Genomic DNA, 16,614 nt, shown 5'->3' with positions numbered 1-16,614 from the left:
ATACGCAACGACTTTCTCATACATTCTTTTGAAAAATCATTACTGCATAAAAGAGGAACGGAAGTACTAGAATCTAGGACTGGAAATCCTGTGTCCCCAGAGCCCTTTGTTTCTCGTGCCAAGGCCCCACCGGCTAAGAGAAACGAAAAAGGTTATGGGGACGAGAAGGGGAAGAATGTTGTCTAAGGTAAATTACTTGAAAGCGATGCTTTATTTATTAAATGAAGTATTTCGAGAGTGGTAAAGCGAACAAAATAAAGAAATAAGTTTGTTTATGAAAAGAAAAGTAACGTACCGGCGAAGCTAGCAGTTGCAAGCCTCAACAAGGAAAACATTCAGCTTCTTGGCGTTCTCGGCTCAAGGGAGACTGGGCTTCATCTTGAACAGTGACGTCACCGAATAACACTCACCCAGGTTTTGCGCGGTCATCGAAACAAGAGAGAACGCCAAAGGACTAGGCCGATTTAGCTTTTTTCAAAACGGGTCCACGTGATTCCAAAGTGGTCTAGTCACGTAATCGTAGTATTGCTGGGTTGCAGCTGACGTCACGGCGGGCATGCTAGGAACTAAACTCTTTTATCATGCAAATTCCGCGAAAACTTTTTTATATATTGTTTTGTCCACCAACATGGCCGCCTTGACACGTGGTTGCAAGCCAAGAATTCAAGGGATGGTAAAGAACCCAAATGCTGCATATAGCATCACTATTCCCCCCCCCCCCCCCACTCCCCGCCCCCTCCTTAAAAAAAATACCCATTTTTTTTCAAGGAAGGAAATCAAAACATAAATGTATAGCTAATTCAAAAGCCCTCTGTTTACCCCAAACCCCGGCTGGACAAGCTAACTTACTCAATAATTCAGTCAACCAATAGAATCAGCCCAGCGTAGTCTTGAAATAAAGTATGTGTAGTTATTGCTCGTTTTATAAGTTTACAATTTTTCGAACTGAGGAAGTTTTTTCCGATCGAATTTCAGATCAGTACAGCTCTTATAGCCTGTTATGTAGCTGACATCCAAAGGAATTATGCCGCAACTTAAATCGAATGCTAGTGATCGTATGTTCTCGTCTAGCACTCTGCTTACCACTCGATACATTACGTTTGTGTTTTAGGTGAAAGGTCTTTAACTTCCTAGTGAAGCCATAACATTAAATCATCATGTCAGTTAAACAGACTCTTCTGGACTTTAATATCACACTTCTCGGGCCATTCAACGAGAAATCGATGCTGAATCTTAAAGAAAAGATCGCAGAAGAACTACAGGAGAAGTTTGGAAAAGAGGACTCCATTTTCCAACCCAGGCCTAACACTATGCTCTTTTTCTTTGATAACACTGAAACGTAAGTTATTTGCAACTACTAGATATAATTTGAGCGGTTTGCAATCGAGTGTCGTAAAGCTAAACCCAAAGCGATTTTAAAGGCTGATCACAACTAATGTAAACATCACAATAAACCAATGAGGACTCAAAGCACAGACACGTTGACGGCTACGGAACGTCAGACAGAGTCTGGGTAAAAGATTAGTTTTCGGCGCTTTGCGCGGGAAGACGCACGGGACCCAGTGATTAATTATCACTTGTGCATCATTTTCGGAGACCCAGGGGCAATTAGTCGGGGCGGGACGAAGTAGAAACATGGCAAACATCGGAAGTTGAGTAGTTGGCGCAAGTTTTTTTCTTTTAAGCCGGGAAAGTGTAGTAAGGCAAAACCAAAGTAACCTTGGATTACTTCCCACACTTATTTGAAAACTACCTGAATCTTGCGGTGGAGGGTGAATTTATAAGGTAAAGACTGTGTCCAAACCAAGTGTCCCATACAGCCGGAGCTCATCCCGGTTTCCGTAGCATTAAGTGACTAGGTGTATTGCTACTCCCCCCTGGATGAGATGCTTGTCCATCGCAGGGTTAACCCCCAGCAGTAAATTCGCCGGTACCCATTTATACACCTGGGTGGAGAGAGGCACTGTGAGAGTAAAGTGTCTTGCCCAAGAACACAACACAGCGCCTCCGGCCAGGCCTCGAACCCGGGCCGTTCGACTCGGGGTCAAGCGCGCTAACCATTAGGACACCGCGCCTCCCACAAGAAGGAGGGGTGGTGAATTTGTCATTTTGTCTTTCAAAATATAAGTCGATGATACCAAAGTTCTACGCCTAAAGGGATATATCAAACGTAAAATTTCAGCAAATGAATGGGGATTGGTTGGGGTTAAATTAAACGATAAAATATCACCTCCATTATCCTGTCATCGTTCTGGTCCCCAGTTCTCCCGGGCTCATCTTGCCAGCGCTCCTATCCTGGCTCATACCTCAAGCAGTATTACGCATGACGGTTTGTTGAACATTGCAGGCAGTGTACGGTTCGGGTGTTCCCAGATGGCTTTGTGGCCCTTGATGTTGTACAATACATTGGTGACAACAACAATAATTCGTATCATATTTGGACTAAAGACGTAAGTAGCAAAACTCTAACGTTTATGACAAGTTACTGATCTCTCCAGAAAACTTGAAGACGTACGCGTGGACAACTGTGGGAGGAGGGGGTTAACCCTGCAGCGTTCCGCTCAAAATAGTTAATTACAAGGTTAAATACCTTTAATATCAGACGGCACAACTAACCCAATCACGTGGCCTCAATGAGTGGTTCGATTTACCTCCCATCTTTGCATTGTCAAGGTGGACAAAAATGTGACTAAAAGCAAACTCAGTTTAATTGAGAAGCAAGTACCGTTTTCGATATTATCCAGCAAAAACAGCACGCGACCACTCGAAAACTCTCCAGAAATGGCGTCATCCGTTGCTAAGAAACCTCGAGACAAGTACTGTGGGCTCATTCCAGGCATTCTCTGAGACCGGAATTTGACATAAAGTGGTACTTTAACTAAAAATAACACGCAAACTGCGGTGATGAACATTATGGACAAACGCATTTTTAGAAGAAAAAAAAACCTTTTACTTGACGTTTCGTATGTTTTAACATACATCTTCAGAAGCTAGAAGTGGTACTCGTACTCGTTCGATTCTCGACTAAACTGGCTTTCTATGCGAGAAACTTGATTGAAAGCGCGCACTGTTTGACGTTTTTACTTTTGCTAATAAATTTTTACAAGGGTTAATAGTGTCTACTTCATTGGCTATATTTTAGTGGTTATACTAATAACTTTTCTCTTTATCTAGGAAATGGTAGAACTGCGTGATCGCCTTAAAACAAGCCTGTCTTGTTCGAAAGCGATGTACATTCTTCCAATCACGCGAGGCAAAGAAATCCGCTGCTACCGCGAAACATCTGACGACAGAATAATAGAGTATGACTTTGACAGGTAATCCGGCACAGCTTTGACATACAAACAGGGCCGTACCTAGTGGGGAGGCAGGGGGGGCAGTTGCCCCCGCCAGTTGCCCCCGCCAAAAAGGAAAACTAAACTAAAGAAACCCCAGTTTCCCTCGCCAGGAAAATTTGCCCCGCAGACAAAAAATCCTAGGTTCGGCCCTGACTAACAGTTCGTCTCTTGTTCCTCGTGAATTGTCAGTATCAAATAACAAAGGCGAGGCAATCGAGAAGGGCCGAGAGAAAATTTCATTGTTTTAGTATATCACAGTTCATTGCTTTCTTTCTTTCTCCGATATTTTTTAGAGTTGTTTCCAGTGAGTATTCTCCATATCAACATATTCAGATTGTACATTCACCTCAGTTTGGAAACATGCTTCTCCTGGATGAGATAGAAAGTAAGTCACGACGATTCTCCTACCATTTTGTCCTATCCACTTGCTCGACACGGCGAATTTTCTTTTATATACACATATTTTATGTAGTAGTGACATGAAAAAGAAATATCATGCATAAGGTAAGGCATAAACTGAAAAGCGCGTTTATGCATTATTAGGTATTAAGGGGCTGGCTCATACTAAACGTTCTACATACCTTTCTTTTCTGAGATGGAAAGCCATGAAAATTTATTAACAGTTGTTTTGAGACTCGCCTACCCGGGACAACTTTATTTTGGCTCCAAGAAGCTAAATATGTTTAAAAATACCGACAAGAACAGCGAATTGTGTCCAAGAAACATCGTGTTCATTCACAATTTGTCGTATTTTTGCACTGGAACGGAATTATTTTCGAATAACAGCTTCTAACGACAAAATTTTACAAGGTTAACTGAAGCGTAACCGGTGTAAGTTGACCCGGGTAAGTAGGGTTACCCTACCTGCGAATTTTGCTTGTAAACCCGGGCTATCTTCTAACCCTCTTGCTAGGGTAACCCTAGCACCTAGGGTTACCCTTCCTGCTTGTAGAAAGCACTATAAGGGCTCTTACATATGCGCATGCAGATTATCCTCCTTCCTTTCAATTCGATCGGGACTACACGGCCCCACAAACTTATAGCTTCAATACTGCCGTTTCTAAATAAAGGCAATTTATTTTTATTTATTTTTTTAATTTACCAGTGATTGCCGAGAGCGACCTCGTCTACACGCAGGCACTTTTGGGCGACGGCAGGGTGGACTACAACGACAAAAGTGTTCTTATCCTGGGGGGAGGTGACGGGGGAGTGTTACATGAGTTATTGAAACAAAATCCGAAATCTGTTGTTATGGTTGAGATATCCTTTAAATATGCTAAAATGCTAGAGTGTGGTGAGAGGGTTGGAGTAAAAAGTTTCTCAGCTCGTGCAAGTTTCGATTCTGGTGATGGTTGACGTAGGTCGAAGGGCTTATGGTACTCAAGTTTCATACATTTTTGCTTATATTTAAAAAATATTAATGTACAGTTTTCTAAAGTTAAGAGGTTTGAATTTATTCTTTTTTAGGAACTTACTTTAGCCTATGTGATGCATGTTTACCGTATTTTCTCGATAAAACGCAGGCTGAAGGCACCGAACAAACACCGGGTTTTCAAGATAAAGTTGTTGATAAACCCCTCAAGCAATAACTGGAGATACAATAAGCTGTAGGAACAGTGGCAAGATTTGTGTCTGTCAAAACTAATGAAAAAAAAAAAACATTGTTTAATAAACACCGGGACCGAATTGACTGTAGAAGTAAAATAAACGCTGGGTCCACCGAGCCATGCAAGTTTGAAATAAACACCGGGGGCGTTTCATAGATAAAATACCGTATTATCGCCGAGGGTGTTTCATAGAGAGATAAGGTCTTATACGTTTCGTTCCTTAATACCTAATAAATTGACGAAAGTGTCATTAATGCCTCACGAAAGCATCTTAGAACTATTTGTGGTGATTCGCTTGACAATCTTCGGGGGAAAAATTACGAGGTAAGTGGCCAGCTGTACGGCTATAGACATAACTCTTCATGGACTCACTAGAAATCGTTCCGTTTTGTTGTTGTTGCTGTTGCTGTTGCTGTTGCTGTTGTTGTTGTTGTTGCTGTTGTTGTTGTTGTTGTTGTTGTTGCTGTTGTTGTTGTTGTTGTTGTCACGAGACCTGATACGAGGATGATTGTTTTGGTACAAACTCCTCTTAATACAGGCGGACAAGTTGTATTTAATTTTTTAGAAATCTCCATTCATACAATATCTTGAACTTGGTCGCTCTGGCAGTACGAGGTATTAACACGGGTGATTTTCCCTCTTGTCATTAAATTAAATGGTGTGCGTTTTTTTTTCTCGCTATTTTGTCACAGATAATAATTGATGACTGTACTCAAGTAATGCGAGAATTTCTGAAGGAGAAGACAATGTTTGATTTCGTTATTAATGATCTAACTGATGTTGTTATACGATCAGAAGAGCAAGACGGTAAGCAGTAATTTTCCAGTGTCATAATTGTTTATTGTCGCGTTAACTTATTTCTTCGATCGTTGAACGCGGGAAAAGAATCACGGGAAAACTGGACGCCAGTGCAAAACGGGAGGCGCGAGAGGGTGGGAGGCGGAAACTAGAGTAAACTTCTTTTAACCCTCGGACGTACAATGCGGGGGTTGGATGCCACCCCTCCCGTAAGGTTTTTTCGAAATTTTGAAAATAGGAATTACTCTACAACGCTAAAACTTTCAGTAGCTGTTCATTCATCCCTTACAAAAATTTGATATGTCAATTATTTGTCCATGTTATTTGACGTTACCATGGCAACGTCATAAATCGTCTTTTTTAACATTTTTCTTTATTTTTTCCAGTGTTTTGAAACAGAATTGCACGATTTGATTATTTTTGCATTCTATGAGCATTCTGACTTGATTTTGCGTCAATTTCCGTTATTTTCTGACTTTCTAAGAAAACGGTGAAATCCAAGATGGTGGATCCAAGACGGCGGCTATAATGACGTTACGTGACGTCATATGACGTCATAGCCAACAAAAGTTATGTCATCTTGTAGAGTACGCTACGGGCTTTCTACTTAGTGCATAATAATTTCGCTGCGCCTTAATAGGACGAAAACTCTGTGGAGGGGTTCCATCCACTCCCCCCCCCCTCCCCCTTGTACGATGGTGGGGGTATGAGTTTGCTTGTACGTCCGAGGGTTCATTTGCGTAGAAAAATAGAGAGGCTGAAAACAGTGTACGCTATGAAACTTCGAATTCCTTGCTGTTCTTTTGGCTTTCTTGTAACAATATTAGGGGGTATCTTCTATAGAATTACTACATAAGTTTGCTTGTAAATCAAGTCTGGGCAGACAAGCCAAGGTGGTCAAGTGTCACGATTTCTTGCTCCTTCAGTAAATAAACTTGAATAAGCTTGGCGGAGAAGTTTGAAAACCAAAGTAAAATATGTCAATTCAACGAGCTCCCGAAATTCAAGCAAATGCCTGGTTGCCCGATTATGGTAGATAAATATTGCCCTTTTTATAGTGATCCCTTATGTAAGTTAATCGTACTAGTGGAAGTTTAAGCTATTTTTCCCAGTAGAAGGTAAAGTTGGCTAAATCTGATAGCTAGATTTTTAATTGAACTATTTTATTTGGTCTGTAGGCTCGTATTTGGACTTCCAACAGGAAATTCAGGATCTTTCAATTCGTCTTCTTTCTCCACGAGGAAAGTATTTTGTACAAGTAAGTGTGAACATATTACTAAAAGACGATATTTGCATTTATTATATAAATGACAACTGTAATCACGTACGTATCTTTTTAGTAATGCTATTTGTTTTTCAATTTAGGGTGCAAATGGATTTAACATGCAAAACAGTTTAAGTCTGTACGAAGAGCAACTCGCAAATTTGTGTTGCCCAGTGGAATTCAGGAAAGAGTTCGTTTTCGTCCCTTCCTTCTTAGAACTGTATCCTTTGTATTCTTAGACAGTTTATCTTGAATAAACGTGCGATCTCTTTTTTATAACTTCAAGAACAGCATACACTCCCCCCCCCCCCCTTCCAAAAAAAATAATGCTTTTAAAGGCAGGTTTGAGTGTTCAGCTATTGATTAGCCATTAAACGCGAAGTTCAAATGGATTATTTTCTCCAGAAATATGGCCCAAAATTGCAAACCTCAAAACAAACAGCTTTCCTCCAGCTCTCAACTCTTGACGTCTGTCAGAGTTTAAACTTTGTGTGTTTAAAATTTCAATGGTTTTCTCAAACCACGCAAGTAGAAAGTAAATAAGATATGAATAAACCGGCTGGCAGATATCAAAGATGATTTTTAATTTTATTCCTTAATGTTCTTGATTCATCCTAAAGATGGACGTTTTATGAGATATGGAAGAAAGAAGACTACTATGAATTGCCAAATGGAATCATCCAAGACAAATAAATTGCTAATTCTATAAAATAGAATATTAAAATGTAGCCTTATGGATCGTGGTTTAGCAAACAACTTATAAAGGGCACGAGGGCAGCAAAGCATACGCAGAAAATGATCTACCTCACTTCTCTCAGCTTCGCCGCTCGCGCGCTCCTTCTTAACAGACCTTAACAAACTTGCTGTAAGGCAGCAAAAATTTCACCCGAACACCCAATGAACCATTAAACATTTCTGTACAATTTGAGTATTGGGTGAATATTCGCGAGCTCCTAAGCGTAATGATGTGAGTTTTTACCAACGTATCATATATCCTTGGGGGTGGGGAGGGGGAGGTAATCCCCAACAATGCGACGGGAAGGAGTCACTGAAAAGGTTCTGCGTTTTTATTTATTAGGAGTTTAAATCAAAGATGTCATCGAATTTTGATATTTAATGTCATTGAGATGGATCATTTTCTATTATGAATTCACATGAGTCCCTAGTGATGATAAAAAAAAAAATGAAATGAAAAATGAAACAATCTGAAATCGTAATTGTATTTTGCAGCTATTTCAAATTCAGCAGTTTTGAAAAGTATAGATAAATTATTTATCTATTTACAGGTACTTATTTACTTTTAAGACACAATGGTCTGTAAATGAATAGTTTTCCCTTTAATTTTTAGATATTGCGCGCTTTAGTTGGCCAGTAGTTATCATAGTACATTATAGTATATTACATAAAAATTTCAATCGTTTTAATTATAGCCTGATCACTTTTTTACTTCTTGTGTAGGTTATTTACTATTAATAAAGTTAACTCGTTTTTGTCAGTACAGACTACTTCATTTTACCTTTTATCAATATACTCAACAAAATTTCTGGATTCTGATCCGAGTTAGTCAATGACGTTCAAGTAGTTTTCTGTTGTATACATTTGCCGTTTTTTTCGGCGGACCGATTGTTGAGTACAACCGCTTGTATATACAGCAAATTGAATAAACTGCTTAGGCAGGTTGCGACTGGTTTTTGGTCACTCGTGATGTTTTTAAACGGCTAGTGCAATTTTGGGAACTTTTAAAATATCACACGCACCCATGAGATCGCGAATTGCAACTCGCTTTCTTCATGCATGCGATTTTCTAGACATGGTGACCATGGTGAAGAAAAAAATGAAATGATTAATTAATGTCTAGCACATATTGTTAAAACTCTATATGGTTAACAAAACTGTTTGATTTCTGAATCTATTGTGGTTATCTTGAAAAATTTGTACCCGAAGCAGTTGTCAACTCGGGAACTTCAGTGAAAACCATCTTCAAGGTCTATTTTTGTTTATTTTACAATTAGACTACGAGCCTGAGTTTTCTATGAGCGATAGTCAACTCAGCTGCGCCTCGTTGACTATTCGCTCTTATAGTTCACCGCTAAATTTTCTCCGATTTTGATTGGTTTAAATTGAACACGTGACGCGATAGTGCCCGCGCGCCGGAGGGCACTATCAGCCCATAGTGCCCTTCCGAGCGCACCCGTGCCTTTTTTTGTAAACAAGCGTGCCTGCAGACAAAAAAAAACCAACCAAATTCACTGCATTTAGTGGGTTTCTCGTCTGGTTTTGTTTCGTTTGTTAAATTTCGGCTTTCAGTTGAGTTTTTTATCCCCAAAAGTAAAAATAATTCACGATGCTTGTTTTTGTATGTGCGCGCGGAAGAAAATTTAGTGGTGAACAATAAAGACAATAGAGTGTTTCTGTCTTGGAACTATCGGTCTGATAGTTGCCCCTTGGAAATTTGATGTTCTTAAAACTAGCATATTAGCATAATATTTGTTTTAAGAAGATCAAATTTCAGCGGGGCAACTATCAGCCGATAGTTCCTCGACAGAAACACTCTATTGTTAAATTATAGTTCACCACTAAATTTTCTCCGATTCTGATTGGTTTAAATTGAACACGTGACGCGATAGTGCCCGCGCGCCGGAGGGCACTATCAGCCCATAGTGCCCTCCCGAGCGCACCCGTGCCTTTTTTTGTAAAAAAGCGTGCCTGCAGACAAAAAAACCCAACCAAATTCACTGCATTTAGTGGGTTTCTCGTCTGGTTTTGTTTCGTTTGTTAAATTTCGGCTTTCAATTGAGTTTTTTATCCTCAAAAGTAAAAATAATTCACGATGCTTGTTTTTGTATGTGCGCGCGGAAGAAAATTTAGTGGTGAACAATAAAGACAATAGAGTGTTTCTGTCTCGGAACTATCGGTCTGATAGTTGCCCCTTGGAAATTTGATGTTCTTAAAACTAGCATATTAGCCCTCGAAGCTACGCTTCTCGGGCTAATATTTGTTTTAAGAACATCAAATTTCCACGGGGCAACTATCAGCCGATAGTTCCTCGACAGAAGCACTCTATTGTTAAAATAGTGCCCTTCGGCGGACGAACACTATCGCGTCACGTGTTCAATTTAAACCAATCAGAATCGGGGAAAATTTAGTGGCGAACTTAACGGCGAATAGAAAACAATGGGAGAACCAATCAGATTCGCGGATTTCCAATAGAACACGGCTGAGTTTCTACTAATAAAAACTAGCAATGGTAAATTGCAATTCCTGAGTTTTGATTGGTTTATAGGCCATCATATATGAGCTCATATACCATTGACCACAAACACTGGGTTTCAACAAAGCCATCAAGCAGATGACCACTGGGAAAGCTCCAGTCCCTGACGCTATCCCTGCTGAGGTATACAAGACAGGTGGCGAAACCATTCGCAGTCAGCTGACAAGCCTGTTCCAGTCTATGTGGTACCAAATGCACCTGCCACAAGAATTCAGGGATGCCACAATCGTACACATCTATAAACGGAAGGGTAATCGCCAGTCCTGCGATAACCACAGATGAATATCCCTCCTGTCCATAGCAGGCAAGATCCTGGCCCGGGTCCTGCTCAACCGTCTGCTGGAACACCTGGAGCAAGGCCTCCTTCCTGAGAGCCAATGCGGCTTCCGTGCGGGTCGAGGGAACACTGACATGATCTTTCCTGCCTGTCAGCTCCAAGAGAAGTGCATGGAGCAGCATCGCGACCTCTACACGACCTTCGTTGACCTAACTAAGGCCTTTGATACAGTCAGCCGGGAAGGCCTCTGGAAGATCATGGAGAAATTCGGCTGCCCAAGCACATTCATCACAATCGTCCGCCAATTCCATGACGGCATGATGGCCAGAGTTCTCGACGATGGTGAACCAACCGAAGCCTTCCCAGTGACCAACGGAGTCAAACAGGGTTGTGTTCTGGCCCCGACGCTGTTCAGCTTGATGTTCTCGGCAATGCTGTCTGACGCCTTCAGGGACTGCGATCCTGGCCTTGACATCAGGTACCGGTACGACGGAAAACTGTTCAACCCCAGGAGGTTGCAGGCCGTCACGAAGGTGAAGGAGACTGTTCTCAGAGACTTTCTCTTTGCTGACGACTGTGCCCTCAATGCCAGCAACGAGCAAGAAATGCAAGCGGAGATGGACAGTTTTTCCACAGCCTGCAACAACTTCGGCCTCACAATCAGCACCAAGAAGACGGAAGTAATGTACCAGCCAGCCCCGAACAAACAGTACCACTAGCCGCAGATAACGGTGAATGGTCAGACACTACAGGCAGTTGAGTCTTTCACATACCAAGGCAGCACACTCTCTCGCAATGCAAACATTGACGCTGAGATCAACAACAGAATCTCCAAGACATGCAGCGCGTTTGGGAGACTGCGGGAGAAAGTCTGGGAGAGAAGAGGAATCAGCCTCAATACCAAGCTTAAAGTCTACCGTGCTGTGGTCCTCACCACCCTACTGTACGGCTGCGAAACCTGGACTGCGTACAGACGGCATGAGAAGCTGATCAACCACTTCCATCTGAGGTGCCTCCGAAACATTCTCCACATTCGCTGGCAGGACAAAGTCCCGGACACGGAAGTACTGAAGCAGGCAGACCTTCCCAGCGCCATAACCATCATGCGCAAGGCCCAGCTGAGATGGGCAGGCCACGTCTCTCGCATGCCAGACGATCGCATTCCAAAGCAGCTCTTCTACGGAGATCTCTGCTCTGGCAAGCGCACAGTTGGAGGGCAACGAAAGCGCTACAAGGACAGTCTGAAAGTCTCCCTAAAAGACTTTAACATCAGCACTGAGTCCTGGGAGTTTCTTGCCTCCGACAGACCCTCCTGGCGCCAATGCATCACCAAAGGAGCCCAGGCAGCAGAGAAACGCAGGTCCCGTCAAGCCGAGGAGAAGCGAGCAGCACGCAAGGGAAGAGCCGTCAGCACAAACAGCACAGCCCCTACCCACTTCTGCTCCACATGTGGGAGAGGCTTCCTTGCCCAGATTGGCCTTATCAGCCATCTCCGGACTCACCAAAGAATCTAGATGTCTTATGGTCATCTTCGGATACGAAGGACGAACAACAAAAATTATTTCACTCGCACAACCTCGTCCCCAACATGCCCAAGGCGCTTTTCCCGCTCGGAAGGGAAAAGCGCCTTGGGACGAGGTTGTCACTCGCACTTGTTGGATATGAGATAGTTATAGCCAACTCGACGCTACGCGCCTCGTTGGCTATCTCGGCTACCATCTCATATCGAGCGCTCGCTCATGGAATAATAGCCCAATTTCGATATATTAAAATTCAGCCTAAAACAATAGACCTCAGGACGAGGCTCCGGGGACCAAACTATAGAGTTTGTGGGGTTTATTCCCCGGAGCCTCGTAGTGATGTCTATTGTTTTAGGCTGAATTTTAAAATATCGAAATAATTAATTGGGCTATTGTTAAAGATTTTTGATAGTGGGTAGGCCCATCTTGCTCGCTCGGGTAGCCAATCAGAACACAGAATTCGCTTCATCTTGTCAGCTCGCGGATTCAGCCATATAATAACAATTGTTATTGTTTTTCTCTTTCTTCTTCTTCTCTTCTTCTTTTTCCCATTAATTGGTAGCAATGCTCCTGTAAATCCAAATCTGATCGTTTAGAATATCTGCGTGGGCAGTTCGCTCGCTCGCGCGAATTTGCCACCAAGCCTTCTTACCGCGCGAAAGAAGCCTGGTTCCACAGCTTGGTTGCTAAGCAAACGAACGCTTGGCGCTTGCACTCGGTTTGTTGTTGTCGTCTATGGAATCTTCGCTGTCTTTTTCAGCCGTCGATTTTCAAGCTTTTTAAGCAGAAAGATAAAATGTTCATCAGTAGCATGGCAAAGAAAAGACCCTCAGAAAAGGATTCATTTTATAATTTACGACCTCTTCCCTCCAGAGGAACAAGAAAACGAAACCCAGACGAAGACTTTATTCTGCGTGGTCGACGAACACCCGTAAGGTAAAGTTATTGAATAAGCAAGGCCGATAAGAAGTTAATATTCTGTCTATTTCAAAAAAGAAATATCATTCGGAAAATTCTTAGGAATTTCGGTGTACAGTTTGGACTTATTAGAAGTCTGATCGAGTTTGTTCACATTGACATTCCAGCAATTTTATGAACCAATATTTCGAACTATATTGAATATGGCAATGTTTTACTCTAGAAGAACGAAGATACCTAAACTTTGAGCCAGGATCCGGTTAGCCTATCTAGTCAGGATCCAGTTAGCCTATCTATCGCTCCGGTTAGCCTGAATAGCACTCCAGTTAGCCTAAACAGCACTCCGGTTAGCCTACTTTAGCTTGGGTTGCTTGTGGTTAGCTTTTATAATTATTGCTGGTTTTCACTGTCACGCAAGTATTGCACCTATCAAAAGGGGAGGGGAGGGGGGAGGCCGGGCATAGGCACAGGATTTGAACTTAGCTGAGACTCTCAGTTCAAATGCCCAACCCCAGGGCATTTGTGGATGTTCTAAAGAGTCACTAAACTTCAATAAAATATTGTAAGAAAGTCCATTAAAATGGTCAAAAGTCCCCACTACGGGCAAACAATTGTTGTCAAATCCCCTGCCTATGCCCCTCACCCCCAACCAGCAACATTGATAGGTGCATAACGATACTGGCTCAAATCCAGGCTCGAATCCTGGCTTGGATCCTGGCTCAGATCCTGGCTTTATTATTAGATTTTCTCTAGAAGAACCCTTGTCAATGGAAGTGATTCCTTGTTGCTATGTTCTTCATTGTACAGAATTAAGCCACAAAACTACAGAACCAACTCAGAAATGACCATATCTACTTCAGGAGTATCTCATAAGAGCACAAGAACACCGTCATGGCTATCTGTAAGCTTTCAAGACTTACAAACATCTGATGAAGAGGTTGACCCAGATGATTTAGCTCTGGATTTGTCAGAATTTGCTGACGGTCCTGAAGAAGAACTTGCAAGGTTACAGGAGAAACCCAGTACAATGGATACATTTCTTAATAGTAGTTATAATTCAGATAGTTGGTTTATAAAGCCAATTCATCGCACAGCAAGTGCACCAGTCGACATTGGGAAAATTGCACAAAAGCAGCCTTTGAAAGCTTCTGTGTTGAGGTCAACTATGGAAGGGAACGTGACAAGTGATCCAAGTGAAAATATCAGGAAAACTCCAGTCAGGGAGTTTGATTTGTCCCTGTTTAGAGATGCAGAGAATCGAATGTTATCCTCAAGAACAATAAGTGCCGTAGCTACACCATATCAGGAAGAACTTGCTAGGTTACGCTTAGATAGACTACGTTTAGAGGAAGAAAGACTCCTTAAAAAGAAATGCGTTGAGGAACTTGAGAGAATCCGTGGTCCCAAACCCAGGTGGTATGAACTGAAAACTCCTGATTTTCACCGTGAAGCCAAGAGGAATAACGACATACTGTCTTTATCAGGTCATTATGAAGATATCATGGATTATAGGGAACAACTTTTGTCTTGTGTAGGAGAAGAAAAGGTTGCGAGGTGATGGACAAGTAACAGTTTTAAAAAATAGTAACATGGTTAAACATTGTGATAAACTAGGTCAAATTTTACACAAAGTTTAAGACAAAATAATTTTCTTGAAGCTTTTAGATGACAATCCTTGTTTATTTGGTGTATCAGCTAGAATAGACTGTTTTGTTTCAAAGAAAGTAATTATTTTATTGTCCTAACTAGAAGGATGAAAATGAGTAGTGTAAATTTGAATATTGGTAATAAAGTTAATGTGAAGTAGGATATTTAAGCATCAGTGTTGAAAGAATATATCACTTACAGAAAGTTCAAATTTCTCTTGTTCAAGATTGATACCCCATCCTTAAAATAAACATATCTTGGACTTTAAGTAGGCAAAACCATTCTCAGTTCTGATATGAAAACCTGATATCCCAGGTGGAGTGTCTGTATTCGCAGGCTAATGGCCTCTCAGTATGCAAAGAAAGAATGGAGCGACACAGCAAGCAAGAGGTGCTTGTGTCCAGTTTTCTCATTTTTTAGAACAAAAATTTCATTCAACAGTCAAAGAAAATTTAATATACAAGAAAAAAAAGAGTGCTGTGAACAGTCTGAACAGTTGTATATACACTATTGTATAAGAATACTCACCAAAGATCTTCAGTCTGGATGATAAATTGTGTGGCATACTGGCATAACACCCCACCCCTCCCTCCCCTGTTATTTCTTCACCGCATCCCTGCTTTCATTACCCTGGGTGCCAGAGGTTTTTCTTGCACGAGAAAAATCCCCTGGTACCCAGGGTATGCTCTCATCTGAAAATGTGAAATCTGTTGACATGTATCAGAAGCATATCACCTATATGCTTCTGCATGTATATAATACCTATTGCATTCTTAAATCATATAAACTAATCAAAGGCTCTTCGACCAACCTCATGGTAATTCGATGAATGAAGTGTCGACCTGCGCATTTTCGCATTTTTGGCTCGTGTTCAGTTTTCACCACCAAAATATTTACGTTTGATCCTTTTAAACAATTGGTGAATTTGTTTTGCGAAAATGTTTCCTTTTCTTTTCTTTTCAGCACAGATAGCGTTATTTTTGAGCAGCGGATAAACTTTGAGAGAAAAATACGCCCGAGCACTTCGTGTTTCTCCTCGAAAAAAAGATGAAAAACGGATGACGTGTCACGAGGTGACGTGACGCGAAACAAAAACGTGCTGTGGATGTGGTGTTTAAAACTAAAACTAAAACACAACACATGGCGAACGTAATAATTTTTTATATGATTTAAATTAAGCGTAACTACATTTAGTTCATAGCTGCTATCAGTAATGTCACAATCTCACTTAATTTGTCTTTGAATGTTTTCTTGCGTGAATGGGTCATTGATATATTTTTTTTCAAATAAGCGTTCAATGATGCAGACGAACAAAATCCCGGGGTTTTGTTCGTCTGCAACGCAGGCTAACTTTAAATAGGCCCTTGAATGTTTGCTCGCGTGAATGGGTCATTGATAGGTTTTTCTCTTCAAATAAGCGTTCGATAAAGTAACACAATTCCACTTTCCAAGGGAATTGCGTCATTGATGGTTCGTGCTCTCAGGCCCGCTCTCAGGCTTCGTAGCGCGAATTCTATTTCATCACAAGAATATTTATTAAAGTGTAACCTTTGATCCTTTTTAGCATTAGGTAAATGCGAATAAAATTTGAGGGACAGATGAGCGTTTCTGCTCGACTCAAAAATTAAAGCTAAAAGATGAAAAACGGATGACGTGACACGATGATGTGACGCGAAGCAAAAACGTGCATGAAAGTGTCCATGAATGCTGAGTTTACTAAAACGTTCACGTGGCAAGCGTAACTGCACGTAGCTTATAGCTGCTATCAGTAATGTCACAATCTCACTTTATTTGCCTTTGCATGTTTTTTTACGTCATGAAATTAACGCGAATTTAACGCGTTAATTTTTGTTAACGTTAATTTCCGCACGGTTAATTAATGGAGCGTTAATTTTCATGACCTTAATTTCCATTATTTAGCCCCAATTTCTCGTTACAGTATTTTATCAGTATTTTATCAGGGTGGACATTTGC

At 41.3% G+C, this 16,614-nt stretch overlaps 3 protein-coding genes across 4 annotated transcripts in view; 2 read left to right on the top strand and 1 right to left on the bottom strand.

Moving 5' to 3' along the window:
* The window catches only part of LOC144658885 (uncharacterized), a 58,548-nt gene that overhangs the window by 6,439 nt on the left and 35,495 nt on the right, over positions 1-16,614 (bottom strand). The window lies entirely within an intron of this gene.
* LOC144656942 (spermine synthase-like) lies at positions 724-8,331 on the top strand. Its single transcript, XM_078517200.1, has 10 exons — positions 724-1,339; positions 2,348-2,450; positions 3,175-3,317; positions 3,632-3,723; positions 4,444-4,600; positions 5,182-5,269; positions 5,638-5,752; positions 6,922-7,001; positions 7,109-7,227; positions 7,628-8,331. The coding sequence occupies exons 1-10, from the start codon at positions 1,158-1,160 to the stop codon at positions 7,698-7,700; spliced, it is 1,152 nt and encodes a 383-aa protein (XP_078373326.1). The 5' UTR covers positions 724-1,157; the 3' UTR covers positions 7,701-8,331.
* Positions 12,797-14,679, top strand: LOC144657810 (uncharacterized). The gene is made up of 2 exons (XM_078518175.1): positions 12,797-13,011; positions 13,801-14,679. The coding sequence occupies exons 1-2, from the start codon at positions 12,872-12,874 to the stop codon at positions 14,549-14,551; spliced, it is 891 nt and encodes a 296-aa protein (XP_078374301.1). The 5' UTR covers positions 12,797-12,871; the 3' UTR covers positions 14,552-14,679.

This window comes from Oculina patagonica, chromosome 6 (genome assembly GCF_052425735.1).
Source record: "Oculina patagonica isolate OP01 chromosome 6, crgOcupat, whole genome shotgun sequence".
NCBI lineage: Eukaryota > Metazoa > Cnidaria > Anthozoa > Scleractinia > Oculinidae > Oculina > Oculina patagonica.
The sequence above is the reverse complement of the archived record's forward strand: the minus strand, read 5'-3'. Positions and strand labels throughout refer to the sequence as shown.